This window comes from Vigna umbellata, chromosome 7 (assembly GCF_029865625.1).
Source record: "Vigna umbellata cultivar VRB3 chromosome 7, Vumbellata_1.0, whole genome shotgun sequence".
Lineage (NCBI taxonomy): Eukaryota > Viridiplantae > Streptophyta > Magnoliopsida > Fabales > Fabaceae > Vigna > Vigna umbellata.
Window position 1 is genome coordinate 22,800,799 of NC_142171.1, and position 19,141 is coordinate 22,819,939.

Here is a 19,141-nt window from a genome sequence, read left to right on the forward strand (position 1 = left end):
TTTTCATAACACTATTTGAACGAACGTTATCTGCCGAACGGAACTGAACGAACGCTATTTACCAACAGGCCGAACGCTATTTCACCGAACACACTTTTAGGCCGAACGCTGATATTGATACTTAGGACGAACGCTATTACCAGCAGGCCGAACGCTATTTAACCGATCACACCATAAGGCCGAACGCTGAGATTGATACTCAGGACGAACGCTATTAGATTCAAATAGGCCGAACGCTAAAATTTATTGCACACTATTCACCGAACACAAATGCCGAACGCTACCATGCTAGTTGGACGAACGCTATGAGATTTAACACAGTTTGGACGAACGCTAGAACCGAACGCTAAATACAACTAGGCCGAACGTCATATTGGATTCAACACTATGTGGCCGAACGTTGATTCCTGAATACTATAAGAACGGACGTTATCAGATCCTAGGCCGAACGCTCATAATGACAGCAACACCAAGGCCGAACGCTCACATCACAACCATACCAATGCCGAACGACAAAGATTCAAACTTAGAATACTAAAAAGGACGAACGCTCACAAAACAAAGGACGAACGCTCACAAAACTATCTTGGATGAACGCTGCTTATGGAGAATTCTATCTGAACATAACGTCATCAAAACCGAACGTTCGTTATGAACGATCACTAACTTAAAATAATTATATCCAGATCGAACGATCGCTTCCTGAACTACCAAGATAAGAACGAACGTCTAAAATTACTTATTCACCAAAACGAACGAACGCCATTTCCAAGTAAATGGCCGAACACCATTTGACCGAACGTCACTAAATAAACTGGACGAACGTTATCTCCAAATATCAGGCCGAACGTTCAAAATCTGACTTAAACCAGTACCTATCGTTCAACATCAGGACGGACACCATTTGGAGGACGAACGCCTGTGATCACTATTTCAACACGGCGGACGTTTTAAGATTCAAGAATTAAGCCGAACGCTACAGTTACCAATTTACTAACGAACGCTCAAGATTGAAACCTATGCATACCAATTTAACAACGAACGCTCAAAGCCCATTGTACGAACGTTCTAAAATCACTTTACTCAATTCAGACCGAATGCTAAAATAATCAAGGCCGAACGCTATACTTACAACCTATGGACGTTCGTCTTGAGACCAAGGCCGAACGTTCAAGAACGTCCCACTAAAATACTAAGTTTAGGACGAACGCTCACGACCACCGAATAATTTGGACGAACGACCAATTTCACTTGAACGAACGTTCAGCCATTTTGGACGAACGTCCAATTTGAAATCAAATTGGACGAACGGCGTTTCTGCAGAATTTCTGCAGATTTTCCAGAAAACCCAGAAACCAAGAACAACTCCAAATTTTTCATCCCCAACTTCCCATATTTGCGTTAAACATAGTATATATCAACAATCAAACAAAAGATCTAGCTCCCCTTACCTCTTGAAGACTTCCTTGAATCACTTCCAGAGAGTTTGATTTCCTTCAAACTCAAAAAGTTCTCCTCCTCTTCTTTTCCCCAACTTGCAGAACCAAACCTTGCTTGCAGCTTCAACTTCACCTCTCTCAGAAACTTGGCAGCAATGATTTCACTCCCTAAGTGCAGACCCATACCCCTTTTTATCTCCCACGAGCCTCCCAAACTCTTCCCTCTTCTCCTCTTCTTCTCTTTCCTTTTCTTGTTTTCTTTTGGTTTTGTTTTCAAAGGGGAAGCAACGTTCACTGCCCCTTTGTGGCAGCGCACGTCCCTTCCTCCCCGTTCTCTTTTTTTTTTTTTTTTCTTTTTTTTTTAATTATGATTCCTTACAGTATTCAGCCTTTTGGTTTAAAATGTGAACTTTTAAAATAAAAAAAGTGATGATTAAAACGAAGTTAAAATAGTTTTAAATCAACCGTTCGTTCCTCTTACTGCTGGACAACCGTTCGTTCCACACTGGACGACCGTTCGTTCGGTGGTCGAGCGCTCGTTCGCTGCTGGACGAGCGTTCGTTCGCTGCTGGACGAGCGCTCGTTCGCTGCTGGACGAGCGCTCGTTCGCTGCTGGACGAGCGCTCGTTCGTCATCTCAGCATTCACTCATCAATTTTTTTAACGCCGTCCAGCCAAATTAACGGAAAGGATCGATTTGTTGCAATTTTCATAAAATTGGGACCCAATTGAGATTTTCAGAAAGAAAGGGACGAAATTGAGATTCCATGCGAAAATAGGGACCAAGTGAATGATTAAACCTTTTTAATATTAAAAAAATTATTTTCGTACATTCTGATTTAAGGATTGAAAGTTATATTTTGTTTTACAAATTTATTGAAAGAATAATTACAAAACAAAGATTTTATATTACTTCAATAACCATAACATTGTTGATGCAATCAATAACCAACATATTTTAAATTATAATGCTGAATTTGGTTCTAGGTAAAATGTTTGGTGGATTACATTATAAACAACGACAAGGCCATTTTCTTTCCTGGCCTAACCTCAATAGTCCAAAAACATTAATGAGTTGCGATAACTAGTCTTCAAATACATCACAGAAAAAGTTAACCTGAAAGTTAATGATCAAGAGAATTTTAGGATTATTTCTATGGTAAAGGAAAGTATTTTGGTGGTTGAGTTTGTTTTCAACTAATACCAGACTTCATTAAAAAATATATTATAATACTAACTGTAACGTCCCAAAAATATACATCATGCATATATAATAAAGAGTCATCATACATAATATAAGAAAGCAGTCAAGAGTAATTTAAGGATTACAGTCATCCTTAGAATAGTGCGGAATTGACAAGAGTATTTAGAATTTCTCCATGAAAATCACAGAGAATTTAAAACTTAAAATACACACGAGTTATTCCAAACATTAAGAATTATGAAATAAGACTAGCTAATCTAGGCTGCAGCACTGCCGTCTCCATCAAGAGTTGCTTCCAAAGTATTCTCCTCGCCATCCGCTCCCATCCAAGTGGATGATCATCGCCAAAGAAACATTCCCAAACAACACACAACACAAACAATGCAAGGGTGAGCTAGATATAAAAAAACATGTTATACAATCCAACATGATATGCAAAAGTCACTCATACATGGTAAACTAACATCACAAGACTTGTTACATTAAACCCCGACTTGTTACTTTATAGACCGACTCGTCTGGACCAGAATGATTACCGAGCTATGGCGGGTTATGCACTCGTGGTGGCCTCTACTGCTTTGCAAAGCCATTGCCAATGGGTTCCACCCTACCACCCTCACGAGGTTAGTCCGTTTCGCGCCCTGGAGCATACTGGAAGTGTGACATCCCAAAAATACAGCATAAACCATAAAATCAGAAAATCACATTTAATAATATTTCAATACAGTTTTCCAACTAAAAACAAAACAACGCTCAAGGACGAACGTCCTTGAGTACAGTCTTACAATAATAACAAAACAGACGCGCAAAGCCGCACGTCTTCAGAGTTACAAATGAAAAAGCCGAACGTACACGAAACTTGACCGAACGATTTACACGGCACAAATACCGAACGGTCTATCAGAATAAAATAACAAGACAAGATGGTCGAACGACCACTCTAATACAGGCTACATAACTGGCCGAGCGCCTCACTGCTCGGTCTTCACTTCGACATCAACCAGGTTCTCTTCATTCAGCGCCTCTTCCAATCGCTCGTCTCCCTCTGCTCACATCCACACGGATGATCATTGCAATGACAAGACGGACGTACAAGGACAATAGACAACACAAGGAAACGAAAGGGTAAGCTTACTTAATTTAACTCATGCATCAGTCATACAATTCATTACATAATTCATCACATATCAAGGCATTATAACGCATGCACAAAATAAGACTCGACACGACTGACCGTCCGGACTGTATGAAATCTGCGTAGTTACAGGCGTTCACGCACCCGGGTGGTGTGGTAACTGGCATTCTCATCAGCTGCCACCCGAGGTTAGTCCATTCCGTCCAAATTACTGTTATGTGACGGGGACCTCCTGCCATTCCCACGCATGGCATACCCCCTCTATGTGAGGACGAGTAGTCACGGAATATCAGGATCGAACAGCCAGCATTAACTTCCCACAGTCATACATTTACAAATTCTCAAATTCTCAATCAGGACGTTCAATATAAGATTAGGACGAACGTTTAGTTTAATATATGGACGAACGCTCGGTATAAGACCGAACGTTAATAGCTCATATTGGTAGAACTTGAAAAATAAACTAAGATACTTTTAAAGAAGTATTTACGAACGGTTAAGATAAACAGTTGCATATACACAGACAATTACAAAGAGACAGAAGTTTATCAAAAACATTAGCTTCAACAGTACTTGACCGAACGCTCAAATAGAACATTTTAGAGTGAGGACGCTCGTCCTCAACCACAAATTTACCCAAATGACCGAATCAACATTTCAAACATATTACTACGGAAAACCGAACGGTCAAGGAACGTCCAGTACGAACGTGAATTTCATGGGGAGTTCATTTACATTTTCAGTTCACTTCTCATCATAATTGCATAATTACGTTCGTTCTAATCACCCCAAAATCTCAGATTTCATACGACTAATATCATGCAATTTTCATACGTTTCATTTCACCAATAATAACGAACGTTCATACATTCAGAAAATCCAATATCATGCATTATATTCATACAATCAAATAACGAACGTTCACACACATACAAAAAAACCAGTTAAATTAAATAAGCTTCCCTTACCTGGAAATGACGAACGTTCACAGACGCACACAATTTCTCCTCTACGTTTCACTTTCCCACGCTCGTAAACGCTCGTTAACCAAACTACAATGAACGAGCCCTGACACCAAATCAGATCTATTCGTTCCTAAGAAAGATGACGAACGTACGAATCTCATAACTGGGTTTGCATGCATTGTAACGAACGTCAGCATGAAGGGAATGACTTACCAGCTCAGTTTTCTCCAGACGAACGTTTTCTCTGGAAGTCCTTGACGCTATGCGTCCTTCTATGGTGCTGGAATACAGAATGGAGGAGACGAACGGTGTACACTTAGAGAGACGGTGCAGAGAGTGTAGAGAGAAGAAGGAGAGAATTCAGAAACGAAAATGGTGGAGCGTGTGGAGGGTGGAGGATTTATCAGAATCTCGGATCTGTTTTTCCACCTCGCCAGCGTACGTTCCCACTGCCAGCGCACGTTCCCACTGCCAGCCTTCTGCCAACGCACGTTCCCACTGCGTTTTTGACTAAATTTCACGCGCATGGTTGGCGTCCGTTAGCGGATGTCAGACGCTGCTGTCTCCACGTGCGTCGCTGAGGTGGCGCGCTCTCAGGCTGCCACGTTTTTTTTTTTTTTTTTTTTTTTTTTTCTGAGGCTTGACATTCCCCCCAACTACAAAAATTTTCGTCCTCGAAAATTAAGACGTACTCTCAAACAGATGGGGATACAAATCCTTCATGGCATCTTCCACTTCCCATGTAGAGTAGCCCGTCTTTTCATCCCAGACGACCTTCACCAATCTGACTGGTTTCCTCTTGTAGTATTTGGTGTTGCTATCTTCAATGCGTACCGGCTGCATCTCCAACGTACGATCTTGACGAAGACGAATATCTTCTAACTCTAATATGTGAGAAGGGTCGGATACGTACTTCCGAAGTTGAGAAACGTGGAAGACTGGATGCAAGTTTGATAACTGAGGCGGCAAAGATAACTCGTATGCGACTGGTCCGATCTTCCTCAAGATCTGATAGGGTCCGATGAACTTGGGAGACAACTTCTTGGGTCGAATGGCTCTCCCCACCCCAGTAGTTGGATGTAGTCTAAGGAAGACGTGATCTCCAGCATCGAACTCCAATGGCCTTCTTCTTTTGTCAGCGTATGACTTCTGTCTGCTCCGAGATGCCTTCAGCCTTTCTTGGATCAATTTCACCTTCTCAATCGTCTGCTGAATGAGCTCTGGTCCAGTTAAGACCTTTTCTCCTTCCTGAAACCAACACAATGGCGTTCGACACTTTCTCCCATACAGAGCTTCAAAGGGAGCCATTCCTATGCTGGCTTGGAAACTGTTGTTGTAGGTGAACTCCACTAAAGGCAAGACTTCATCCCAGACGCCCATGTGATCTAGGACACACGTCCTCAATAAGTCTTCAAGTGTCTGGATGGTTCTCTCGGACTGACCGTCCGTCTGAGGATGATAGGCCGAACTCATATGGAGTTTGCTACCGAGCTCGCTTTGCAACGACTGCCAAAATCGAGAGGTAAACCTTGTGTCTCGGTCTGAAACAATGCTAGACGGAACTCCATGTAGACGAACAATTTCCTTGATGTAAAGCTTAGCCAGGTTCGTCATGGACATCTTCAGATGGACGGCTAAGAAATGAGCACTCTTCGTTAGTCGATCCACAATTACCCACACGGAATCATGATTCCTGACAGTTCGAGGTAAGTGGGTCACGAAGTCCATCGCAATGCCGTCCCACTTCCATTCCGGAATCTCTAACTGCTGAAGTAGACCGCCTGGCCTCTGATGTTCAGCCTTGGCTCGTTGACACGTTAAACACGATGCCACAAAACGTGCGACATCACTCTTCATTCCCGGCCACCAGAAAGATTTCCTGAGGTCTTGATACATCTTAGTCATACCAGGGTGTATGCTAAGACGACTGTGGTGTCCTTCCTCAAGAATCATCCTTTTCAACTCACCATCATTCTGAATGCACGTCCTACCCATGTATCGTAGACAACCGTCTGTTCCCGTGTTGAACTCCTTGGCCTGATCTGTACCGAGTGCGTTCAAGATCTTCACCAACTCTTCGTCTTCTCGCTGCTTCATTCTGATCCGGTCAAATACGTCACTGGAGATTCTAAGAGTACATCATTTAATAACATTCGGTTCCAAGTCGAACTGTAACCTTAGATCTCTAAAACTTTCTACCAAACTCAATTCTCGGACCATCATGGACAAGACGTGAACTACCTTTCTGCTTAAAGCGTCCGCTACAACGTTTGCTTTTCCTGGATGATAGAGTAGTTCAAAGTCATAGTCCTTCAAGAAATCTAGCCAACGTCTCTGTCTCATATTTAATTCCTTTTGATCAAAGAGGTACTTGAGACTCTTATGATCACTGAACACTTGGAAAGTTGATCCATACAAGTAGTGCCTCCAAATCTTCAAAGCAAAGACGACCGCTGCTAATTCCAGGTCGTGAGTTGGGTAGTTCTTCTCGTGAACCTTCAGTTGCCGAGAAGCGTAAGCAACCACCCTCTTTTCTTGCATGAGTACACAGCCCAAACCCTGATGAGACGCGTCACAATATACCACGAAGGGTTTAGCCGTGTCAGGTATGACCAGTACTGGGGCGCTTGTTAACTTATTCTTCAATTCCTGGAAACTTCTTTCACACCGATCGGTCCAAGCGAACGGTTGATCCTTTCTGGTCAGCTGAGTAAGCGGAGCTACTATTTTGGAAAATCCTTCAATGAACCGTCTATAGTATCCCGCGAGTCCCACAAAACTACGAACCTCGGTACCTAAGCGTGGACTCTCCCATTCCAGTACTGCTCTTACTTTAGCCGGATCTACTGAGATTCCTTCAGCTGAAACCACATGTCCCAAGAATGGTACTTCCTTCATCCAGAATTCACATTTAGAGAATTTGGCATATAACTCCTTTTCTCTTAGCACGCCTAGAACGATCCTCAAGTGATCCTCATGCTCTTCATAGCTTTTGGAGTAGACAAGAATGTCATCAATGAAAACGACTACGAACTTGTCTAGATACGGTCTGAAGATACGATTCATGTAGTCCATAAATATTGCGGGGGCGTTTGTCACACCGAACGGCATTACTACATACTCGTAGTGTCCGTATCGAGATCGGAAGGCTGTCTTCTGGATGTCTTCTTCCTTCACCCGAATCTGATGATATCCCGACCGTAAATCAATCTTTGAAAATATGACCGCGCCATGTAATTGATGTAGCAGGTCGTCTATCCGAGGCAAAGGGTACTTGTTCTTGATAGTCAGTTTGTTTAACTGCCTATAATCAATGCAGAGACGAGAGCTACCATCCTTCTTCTTCACTAAGAGTACCGGCGCTCCCCAAGGTGATGCGCTAGGTCTGATAAACTGCTTATCCATTAACTCTTCAATCTGTTCCTTGAGTTCAGCTAACTCTGCTGGCGACATCCGATAAGGTGCAATAGAGATAGGTCCAGCATTCGACACTAAGTCGATAGTAAATTCCACCTCGCGTGGAGGAGGTAATCCAGGCACTTCATCAGGAAATACATCAGGGAATTCATCCACGACTGATCGTCCTCCATTCGATTTACTAGACGGTCGCTCATGATTCAAATCTTCAATTCGTTCGTCTGAATGCGTCATGATCAGAAAACAACTAGAACCATCCCCGATGTCTTCTTTCAATTGACCGAGCGTCACAGATAGATCCACTTCATACTCGTTTGGAAACACCAATTCCTTTGCTCCGCAATCTATGAGAATGCGATTGGCAGCCAGCCAATCCATTCCTAAGATTACTTCTAAATCTTTCAAGGGTAGACAGATGAGATTCACTTTATAATTTCGCCCCTCAACCTCTATAGGACACTTAACACATACAGTAGACGTCCTAACCTCACCAGCCGCTGGGGTTGATACTACCAAGTCGAACTGCATCTCGCGTTCGGCTAATCCCAATTTCTCAACACACGCCTTCGAAATGAAGGAGTGTGTTGCCCCCGAATCATACAACACACAAACAGGCATTCCAAACAACAAACAAGTACTGGTGACGAGCGTACCTGAGTTGGCAGCTTCGGCGCCCGTGATCGCATACACTCGACCAACAGCTTGTGCTCGTCCACCCCGATCCTGTTGCATCCTCCCGGCATTTGGCGGCCTCATTGCCGCTCGTCCGCCCATTCTACACTCACGTTCTATATGACCATTTCTTCCACAACGAGTGCAGGACTTTACTCCCAATAACTGAGGGCAAGACGACCGGTAGTGTGGTCCTCCGCATTGGAAACACTTGACATATCCGTGCTGTCCAGACTGGCCACCAACAACCATAGCCTGGGAATTAGATGGTTGTGCTGGGCCAGCATATGGCAACCTGTTCCGATTCAGATTAGGCCTGGACATGATTGGCCCTCTAGTTGGTTGTTGTTGTTTCTTCAGTCGTTCTACTTCAGCCACATTTTTCTCTAACACTTTTGCTCTCTCAACCATGGCAGGAAAAGACTTAATGCAAAGGCTGGAGATTAGTACCTTCAGATCACTTCTCAGCCCATTTTCGAACTTCCGGCACTGCCACACTTCACTGGTAGCCATGGTATTGAAACGGACCAAGTGCTTGAACCTGTTAGTGTACTCAGAAACAGACATATTGCCCTGCACCAACTGGAGAAACTCCACTTCTTTGCCGAAACGGACACTGTCCGGGAAATATTCCTCATAAAATTTTTCCTTGAACACTTCCCAGGAAATAAGGCTTTCAGCTTCTGTTAGTATCATCTTAACGCTTGTCCACTAGTGACTTGCCTCCCCAGTCAGCAGATACTCAGTATACGCTAACCTGTTGTCTTCTGGACATCGCTTGGCATTGTAGATCTGCTCCATGTCCCTTATCCACTGATCAGCTTCGTCAGGAAGGCATTTCCCATCAAACTTTGCAGGACGATGCTGCAAGAAATTTTCCAAACTCCACTCAGCCTGATGAGTAGTGTTTGAAGCAGATGCTCCTGGCGTACCCGTAGTAGCTGCAAGAATCTCCATCAGCTGCCTCTGAGTCATTTCAGAATTAGCGCGAGCAGCTTCGAGATTTTGTGAATTAGTCGCGTTTTGCTGCATCAGAACAGCATTCTGCTCTTGTAGCCTTTCGATCACCGATTCCAACAATCTGGTGTTGTTGGGCACATCATGTTCATTGGTCTGTGGTGGAGGAGGAGGAAGTCTAGGTGCCATTGACTCTTTGGAACGGAGAAAAGAACAAACGTTAGTCATGTTCAAACAGTCGAAAATAACTCATTAAACGCAATTTAAGCACACAGCAAAAACACAGTGTACTCATAACCTACAGTGTCCTTAAAAGAACAAAAATGCTCTGATACCACTAATGTGACATCCCAAAAATACAGCATAAACCATAAAATCAGAAAATCACATTTAATAATATTTCAATACAGTTTTCCAACTAAAAACAAAACAACGCTCAAGGACGAACGTCCTTGAGTACAGTCTTACAATAATAACAAAACAGACGCGCAAAGCCGCACGTCTTCAGAGTTACAAATGAAAAAGCCGAACGTACACGAAACTTGACCGAACGGTTTACACGGCACAAATACCGAACGGTCTATCAGAATAAAATAACAAGACAAGATGGTCGAACGACCACTCTAATACAGGCTACATAACTGGCCGAGCGCCTCACTGCTCGGTCTTCACTTCGACATCAACCAGGTTCTCTTCATTCAGCGCCTCTTCCAATCGCTCGTCTCCCTCTGCTCACATCCACACGGATGATCATTGCAATGACAAGACGGACGTACAAGGACAATAGACAACACAAGGAAACGAAAGGGTAAGCTTACTTAATTTAACTCATGCATCAGTCATACAATTCATTACATAATTCATCACATATCAAGGCATTATAACGCATGCACAAAATAAGACTCGACACGACTGACCGTCCGGACTGTATGAAATCTGCGTAGTTACAGGCGTTCACGCACCCGGGTGGTGTGGTAACTGGCATTCTCATCAGCTGCCACCCGAGGTTAGTCCATTCCGTCCAAATTACTGTTATGTGACAGGGACCTCCTGCCATTCCCACGCATGGCATACCCCCTCTATGTGAGGACGAGTAGTCATGGAATATTAGGATCGAACAGCCAGCATTAACTTCCCACAGTCATACATTTACAAATTCTCAAATTCTCAATCAGGACGTTCAATATAACATTAGGACGAACGTTTAGTTTAATATATGGACGAACGCTCGGTATAAGACCGAACGTTAATAGCTCATATTGGTAGAACTTGAAAAATAAACTAAGATACTTTTAAAGAAGTATTTACGAACGGTTAAGATAAACAGTTGCATATACACAGACAATTACAAAGAGACAGAAGTTTATCAAAAACATTAGCTTCAACAGTACTTGACCGAACGCTCAAATAGAACATTTTAGAGCGAGGACGCTCGTCCTCAACCACAAATTTACCCAAATGACCGAATCAACATTTCAAACATATTACTACGGAAAACCGAACGGTCAAGGAACGTCCAGTACGAACGTGAATTTCATGGGGAGTTCATTTACATTTTCAGTTCACTTCTCATCATAATTGCATAATTACGTTCGTTCTAATCACCCCAAAATCTCAGATTTCATACGACTAATATCATGCAATTTTCATACGTTTCATTTCACCAATAATAACGAACGTTCATACATTCAGAAAATCCAATATCATGCATTATATTCATACAATCAAATAACGAACGTTCACACACATCCAAAAAATACAATGTTAAGAACGATCGCTCAAACTCACTAATATTATAAGGCCGATCGTTAAAGATTTCAAATTATAATATCCAATTGTGGCCGAACGCTCACAATCACAAATATCCATGAACGAACGCTTATGATCCAAACTAAGGAATCCAAATTAAAATCGAACGCTCAGAAGCGAGAATACCTTATCAAAACCGAACGTTCAACAGAATAAGACCGAACGCTCAAAATTCCAAAACTTAAAACTATCAAGCCAAGACCGAACGCTCACAATTAGAATCAAGTAAAGACCGAACGCTCACAATCAGAATTAAACCAAAACCGAACGCTCACAATGAGAATTAAACTATGACTGAACGGTCAAAATCCAATCCTAAGAATACCAACTAACGGCCGAACGCTCACAATCACAATTAACCAAGGCCGAACGCTGACTAATACACCGAAACCGAACGTTTAGAGATCCAGACTTAATAGTATCAACTTAAGGTCGAACGATCAAGATTAAACTTAAGAATCCATTAAGGACGAACGACTGCAATTTCCATTACCATATACCGAACGCTCAAGATTACTTAAATATCAATTTAGGGACGAACGCCTAAAATTACTAATTCCTGTATACAGTTGGGACGAACGTCTAATATATCACTGCAAACGAACGAACGCTCGTTAACACAAAACCGAACGCTCATGCTATTTTGGCCGACCACTAATTTGTCGAGCCATTTGGACGAACGTCCAATTTGGCTCACCAAATTGGACGAACGCGCGATCTGCAGAATTCTGCAGAATCGCACCAGATTTCCGGAGAGAAACCAGAAACCCCATTTTCATCCCCCCAGATTTGCTTCAACAACAATATTCTACCATCACTCATACAGATTCATACACAACAAAGTCACTCTAAGTACGAAATTTGTTCATCAACGACACTATATTATAGATTTCAGTACACACATACATGGTTCATAAAATCCAGAAAAAAGGATCTAGCTCCCCTTACCTCTTGAAGACCTCCTTGAATCTTGAATCTCTCTCCCAAGGTCTCCTTGAAATTCCAGAGCTCTCCTCTCACTCTTCAGATTTTTGCAGCAAAACTCCAATTCTTCTTTTCCCGAAATTGCAGCAAGCCTCTCCCTTCTCCAGATGTAGCATCCAACCCCTTCAATCCACGATTTCTACCTTTAAGAAGGAAGAAATGGTGCTCCCCATAGCCACTCCTCAGTGCTATGCCCACCAACAAAGGAGATGATGATGTCTTTGGTGGCTGGAGCACTTTCAAAGTGGGAAGACCCCACCATCCACCAGCTGCTGTTGCCACTTGAAGCGCCCCCCACCACTACACGAACGTGCAGCCAGCCGCCCACTTCCATCGTGCAGCCGCCCCCTTCCACTTCCAGGAACGTGCCTCCCTTCCCCACCACTTCTCTGTTAGGTAGCCGCCCCTCCCACTTTCAAAAGAAAGTGGGACGTGCGGTCTTTACATTCTCCCCAACAACAAAAATTTTCGTCCTCGAAAATTAGGCTTTATCAGAACAAGTGTGGGTAGGTTTCTCTCATCTCGTCCTCTAACTCCCAGGTAGAGTCGCCCGTTCCACTGTTCCAGATAACTTTGACAAGTCTGACAGTTCTTCCTCTAAGTTGTTTGTTTTGACTCTCCTCAATCTTTATTGGTTGCACTTCAATTGACAAATCTTCTCTGACTTGCACATCGTCAACTTCAAGCACATGAGAAGGATCAGACATGTATTTTCTCAGTTGAGATACATGGAACACTGGATGCAAGTTTGCCAACCGAGGTGGCATGGTTATCTCATAAGCTACGGGTCCTACACGTCGTAGAATCTGGTAAGGACCAAGATATCTAGGAGATAGTTTCCTAGCACGAATGGCTCTTCCTACACCGGTAGTAGGAGTCACTCGTAGGAACACATGATCCCCAACTGCAAATTCTAACGGCTTGCGCCTCCGATCAGCATAGGACTTCTGTCTATTCTGAGACGCCCGCATCCTTTCTTGTATAAGCTTCACCTTCTCTGTAGTCTGCTGAACTATTTCTGGTCCCGTCAAAACTGCTTCTCCATCCTGAAACCAACAAAGAGGTGTTCTACAGCGCCTCCCATACAACGCTTCAAACGGTGCCATGCCGATACTAGTCTGATAGCTGTTGTTGTAAGTGAACTCAACTAGTGGCAATATCTCATCCCATACCCCTAGGTGATCCAAAATGCAAGTCCGCAACAAATCTTCAAGCGATTGGATTGTCCGCTCAGACTGTCCATCCGTTTGGGGATGATAAGCCGAGCTCATCTGAAGTCTGCTTCCCATCTCACTCTGAAGAGTTTGCCAAAACCTGGATGTGAACCTTGGGTCTCTATCTGATACAATACTCGAAGGTACCCCATGTAACCTCACTATTTCCTTAACATACAGTTGTGCCAACTTCGCCATAGACATCCTCAAATCGATTGCCAAGAAGTGGGCACTCTTGGTCAATCGGTCCACTATTACCCATATTGCATCATGTCTTCGAACAGTGCGTGGCAAATGGGTAACAAAGTCCATAGCGATGCTATCCCATTTCCATTCTGGAATTTCCAATGGCTGCAACAAACCTCCTGGTCTCTGATGCTCTATTTTAGCTTTCTGACAAGTTAAACAAGAGACAACAAACTGAGCTACATCTCTTTTCATACCGGACCACCAAAAAGACTCCTTGAGGTCTTGATACATTTTAGTCATGCCAGGATGCATGCTAAAACGGCTTTTATGACCTTCCTCAAGGATTAACCTCTTCATTTCTGAATTGCTAGGGATACAGACTCTGCCTTTGAACCTCAAGATACCATCAGCCCCCAAGGCAAAATCCTTTCCCTGCTCAGTCCCAATCAAACTGGATGACGTTTGGAGCTCAACATCCTTCGACTGCTCTTCTTTAACACGCTTCAACAAGTCATTGGACACCACCAAATTACTGCATCTGATGCTGTCAGCTTCAAATTCTACCTGCAACCTCAAATCTCTGAAGCTTTCTACCAACTCTAACTCTCTGACCATTAAGGCTGAAATATGCACTGACTTCCTGCTCAATGCATCTGCCACCACATTAGCCTTCCCAGGGTGATAAAGGAGATCAAATTCAAAATCTTTAAGAAACTCCATCCATCGCCTTTGCCTCATATTAAGCTCCTTCTGATCAAAGAGGTATTTCAGGCTCTTATGATCACTGAACACCTGAAATTGCGCGCCATACAGATAGTGTCTCCAAATCTTCAAAGCAAATACCACAGGTGCCAACTCCAAGTCATGAGTGGGATAATTCTTCTCATGAACCTTGAGTTGTCTTGATGCATATGCCACTACCTTCTTCTCCTGCATCAGTACGCACCCTAATCCCTGATGAGAGGCATCACAAAAAACCTCAAAAGGTTTATCTGTGTCAGGGATAACCAAAACTGGTGCACTAGTCAATCTGTTCTTTAGCTCTTGGAAGCTAGTCTCACAATAGTCTGTCCAAACAAAAGGTTGATCCTTCCTAGTCAGTTTTGTTAAAGGCGCCACAATCCGGGAAAAGCTCTCAATAAAACGACGATAGTAGCCCGCTAGACCCACAAAGCTCCTGATTTCTGTAACAGTCTTAGGTCTCTCCCACTGAAGTACTGCTTGCACCTTAGCGGGATCGACAGCAATTCCTCCAGCTGAAATCACATGCCCAAGAAAAGGAACCTCTTCCATCCAAAACTCACACTTGGATAGCTTGGCATACAATCTTCTTTCCCTCAGCACTTCAAGCACTGCCCTAAGGTGATCTTCATGTTCTTCCCGAGTTTTAGAATAGACAAGTGTCGCAACCGGAATCGCGACGGGACAACGATCCGAAAAAGAAAACGCAGGGGTTTGAAAAAAAGATTTTTTGGGAGTCGCCACCATAGTTTATTCTGGAAAACTACGGAAAAACCATAAAATGATAAGGCATAAGAGGACGCTCGTCCAACGAAGCGAACGCTCGTCCATAACCGCTCGTCCACAAATCACATACACAGTCAGAAAAAACGTTAGATTTATAACGGCGTTAAGTGGGTAGGATTCAATTGATACAAATTTCAAAACATAGGTATCAAATGCCTACATTTTTAAAACCGGGTACTAAACAGCAAATTACCTCGGAACATGGGGACTAAGTAGGTAATTAAGCCTTAAATTTAAAATAATGTTAGAATCTTGAGTTTACCCTAAACCCATAAAAACGTATGAATACATTCTTATTAGCAGTAATATAAGTAAATAAAAATAGACTAAAGTTGGTAATATATACCATACATCACTTAAGACAAATACATTACTATACCATATAAATGTACAAAATACAATATAGCAACAATGTAAAAGCATTTTAAATTTAAAATAATGTTAGAATCTTGAGTTTACCCTAAACCCATAAAAACGTATGAATACATTCTTATTAGCAGTAATATAAGTAAATAAAAATAGACTAAAGTTGGTAATATATACCATACATCACTTAAGACAAATAGATTACTATACCATATAAATGTACAAAATACAATATAGCAACAATGTAAAAGCATTTTAAATTTAAAATAATGTTAGAATCTTGAGTTTACAATATATCCTGTAAATAATATTTTCTCCAAGCACTAAACATTCAATGACTTGAGACACATGATGACCAAAGACTCGTGTTTAGAAAGTCCAGACGAGAGACAGATCAAACATGTGCAAGTTCAAACTTATGAGAAAACTAATGGGTCATAAGAAAGATGGAAAGAAGGGTACAAGCAAGAGGAAAGGGAAATTGGCACTCGAATAAAGGAAAGAGAGTGAAGATAGTTCAGAGTTCTCAAGTAGAGGAGGAGGAGGAGGAAATGGTAAAAGTCAAGGAAAGACACTTTTAATAAGAAAAAAAAATACACTGTTACAACTGTGTCGGGCCATTTTGCTTCTGAGTGTTGGCATGCAAAAGGGAAATAGACCAAAAACAAATGTGGCTCGAGATTCTGATTAGGATCCAGTATTGTTGGCGGTGACTGATCTCCCTATTTTGGTATTTTAATATTGGTTGTTAAAACTATATGACTGAGTAAAGAGAGGTGCTGAATGAATTTGACGTTAGCAAAATAATTAAGATTAGAATTGCATACATTAGCACTCTGTTAGCAGAAGGAATGGGAAATACTGTGATTAAGAGAAAGGATGGGAAGGCAGCACATATACAAATGATAAACTGATTCTTTAGACCAACTTGTAAAGAATACGACTTCTTAACTCAACATAAAAGCAGTTGAATTATGCTGTCTGAGTGTCTGAATTTGTAAAACTGAGAAATGAAATACGAATTGTTTCCTTTTGAGAACTTGGATTAAGGGAGAGTATTCTGGTTAACACAAGCGTGTGGTAATTAACAGCTTTGTTCTGTTCTGTTTCTGCAGTAACTACTTTCCATTACAGATATTTACACAGACCCTTGGTCAGACTGTACATTCAAATATTTTTCCTACTGCCTTAGTTTTGAGTTGAAGGTGTTCGATATTGGTCCACTTATGCCTCTTTCTTTAATTTCTCTAGTATATGTATACATGCGAGAACATAGCTAAGTGGAGAAAAGAAATAAGAGACAAAAAAAATGTGAAAAAGAAAACTGTAAGAAGAAAAGTAGTGCAGAAAGAACATCTGTCTACAAGAATTCAGAAATATAAAGGTAAAGGAAGTTGCAAAGGGTTCCTGAGTGTGTAGGGAGAGTGTCTAGTTTTAGTCTAAAAATTGACGTATACTAGACGCATTTAGAAAACCTAACCATCAGTTCGCAAATTAATCGAATTCTCGTGCTCACCGTACCTAAGAAAGTGAATTCATCCAAAACAATTGCACAGATAAAAAGTTTCATTTGAGATTTAAACAAGAAATATAAGATAAAATGTTTAAAGAGTAGCGAATATGAGGCTTGAAGAAAACAGAGAAAGCATGAAAACGACGACGCAGTACCGAGTGAGTGGCTAGGCAGAGGGAGGCGGAGGAGCAGAAGAAGCGTCAGCAGGAATAACGAGAGTCCAATCCGGAGGAAGAGGAGGCATAGGATCGTACACAGTTGGCTTGCGGTTTATATCCCATGGCTGCGTCTTCCGTGGCCGAGTCTTCATGTGATGCGCAGTCGCTTTCTTCTGCGGTCGAGACGAACACACTATCGTCAATACTCCGTCACTTCTCTTTCCAATTCCCAGTGCTTGTGGTGGCGCCATCACCACTCCACACCCAAACATGCTTGACAACGACGACATCCTTCTCTCTTCTCGCTTTTCTCATTTCTCTTCTGTTGTTTCTCAAACACTCATCTCTTACCGGTTTTATCCCTCTCAGATATTTTTCCAAAACTTCCCAATTTACCCTTCGTATTTTGGTTCGAAGGTACAAGGCCCAAAGGTTATTTGCTTTTTCCCTCTTCGACAGTTTCCTCCTCCATCCATTAAATTTTGGTTTAATCCTTTTTGACGTCCCTATTTGTGTAGGAATGTCTCATATAGGTCCTCTTTTTCTAAAGTGTATCAAAATGGTCCTTAATTTTGAAAGTTTATACCAATTGAGTCCTTTCCGTTAAGTTGGCTGGACGGCGTTAAAAAAATTGATGAGTGGGATGTTGAGATGACGAACGAACGCTCGTCCACCAACGAACGAACGCTCGTCCACCAGCGAACGAACGCTCGTCGACCTCTTACCGCTGGACGACCGTTCGTTCCACACTGGACGACCGTTCGTTCGGTGGTCGCCGAGCGTTCGTTTGCTGGTGGACGAGCGTTCGTTCGCTGGTGGACGAGCGTTCGTTCGTCATCTCAGCATCTCATTCATCAATTTTTTTAACGCCTTCCACCCAACTTAACGGGAAGGACTCAATTGATCTCAATTATCAAAATTAAGGACCATTTTGATACACTTTAGAAAACGAGGACCTATCTGAGACATTCCTACACAAATAGGGACGTCAAAAAGGACTAAACCTTAAATTTTTCCTTACACTACATTATTCTGGAAAGTTTTGAAGAGTGTAAAAAGAAAATTGACAGGGTACAGAAAGAAACATCCTCCCTCTTCACGAACTTTACTGGGCCTGGTTTTTTCTTTCTATACCTTTTGGGCTTCCCCTTTTGCAGACACCTTTGCTGAAATTAATCCATGATTCGATAACAGTACAGAAGCATGAACCATCTAATCTCTAAATTTATAATGATGAATTAAATTTGTTTTTTACACTGATAGACAAGAAAAATTATTTCCAAAATACTAATTAATATTAATGTGGTCTCTTTGAAATTAATTTAATCATTTCTTATTAACTAGCATTATTAAATAATGCCAAAAGGTACTGAAATAAAAATCTCATTTTACTTTCTCTATTTCTTTCTTCTTATTCGTCCATTAGTTATGTATTATCTCATAATTTATCCATTTAATTAGTAAACACTTTCAAAATTTTAAGTATAAACTTGGACAAACTTTTCCCCAAAAAAAAATATTTATAGAAGATGAAAATAATAAAATAAAAAAATAAGAACATTTCTCGCAAACTAAAATTTTTGCATAAATTAA

General features: G+C 41.8%; 1 protein-coding gene across 1 annotated transcript; it reads right to left on the reverse strand.

Moving 5' to 3' along the window:
* Nucleotides 1-10,154: 10,154 nt before the first annotated feature.
* Nucleotides 10,155-17,891, reverse strand: LOC124841983 (large ribosomal subunit protein cL38-like). Its single transcript, XM_088094352.1, has 2 exons — nucleotides 17,546-17,891; nucleotides 10,155-10,516 (listed from the first exon to the last, which is right to left on the reverse strand). The coding sequence occupies exon 1, from the start codon at nucleotides 17,836-17,838 to the stop codon at nucleotides 17,557-17,559; it is 282 nt and encodes a 93-aa protein (XP_087950478.1). The 5' UTR covers nucleotides 17,839-17,891; the 3' UTR covers nucleotides 10,155-10,516; nucleotides 17,546-17,556.
* Nucleotides 17,892-19,141: the final 1,250 nt, after the last annotated feature.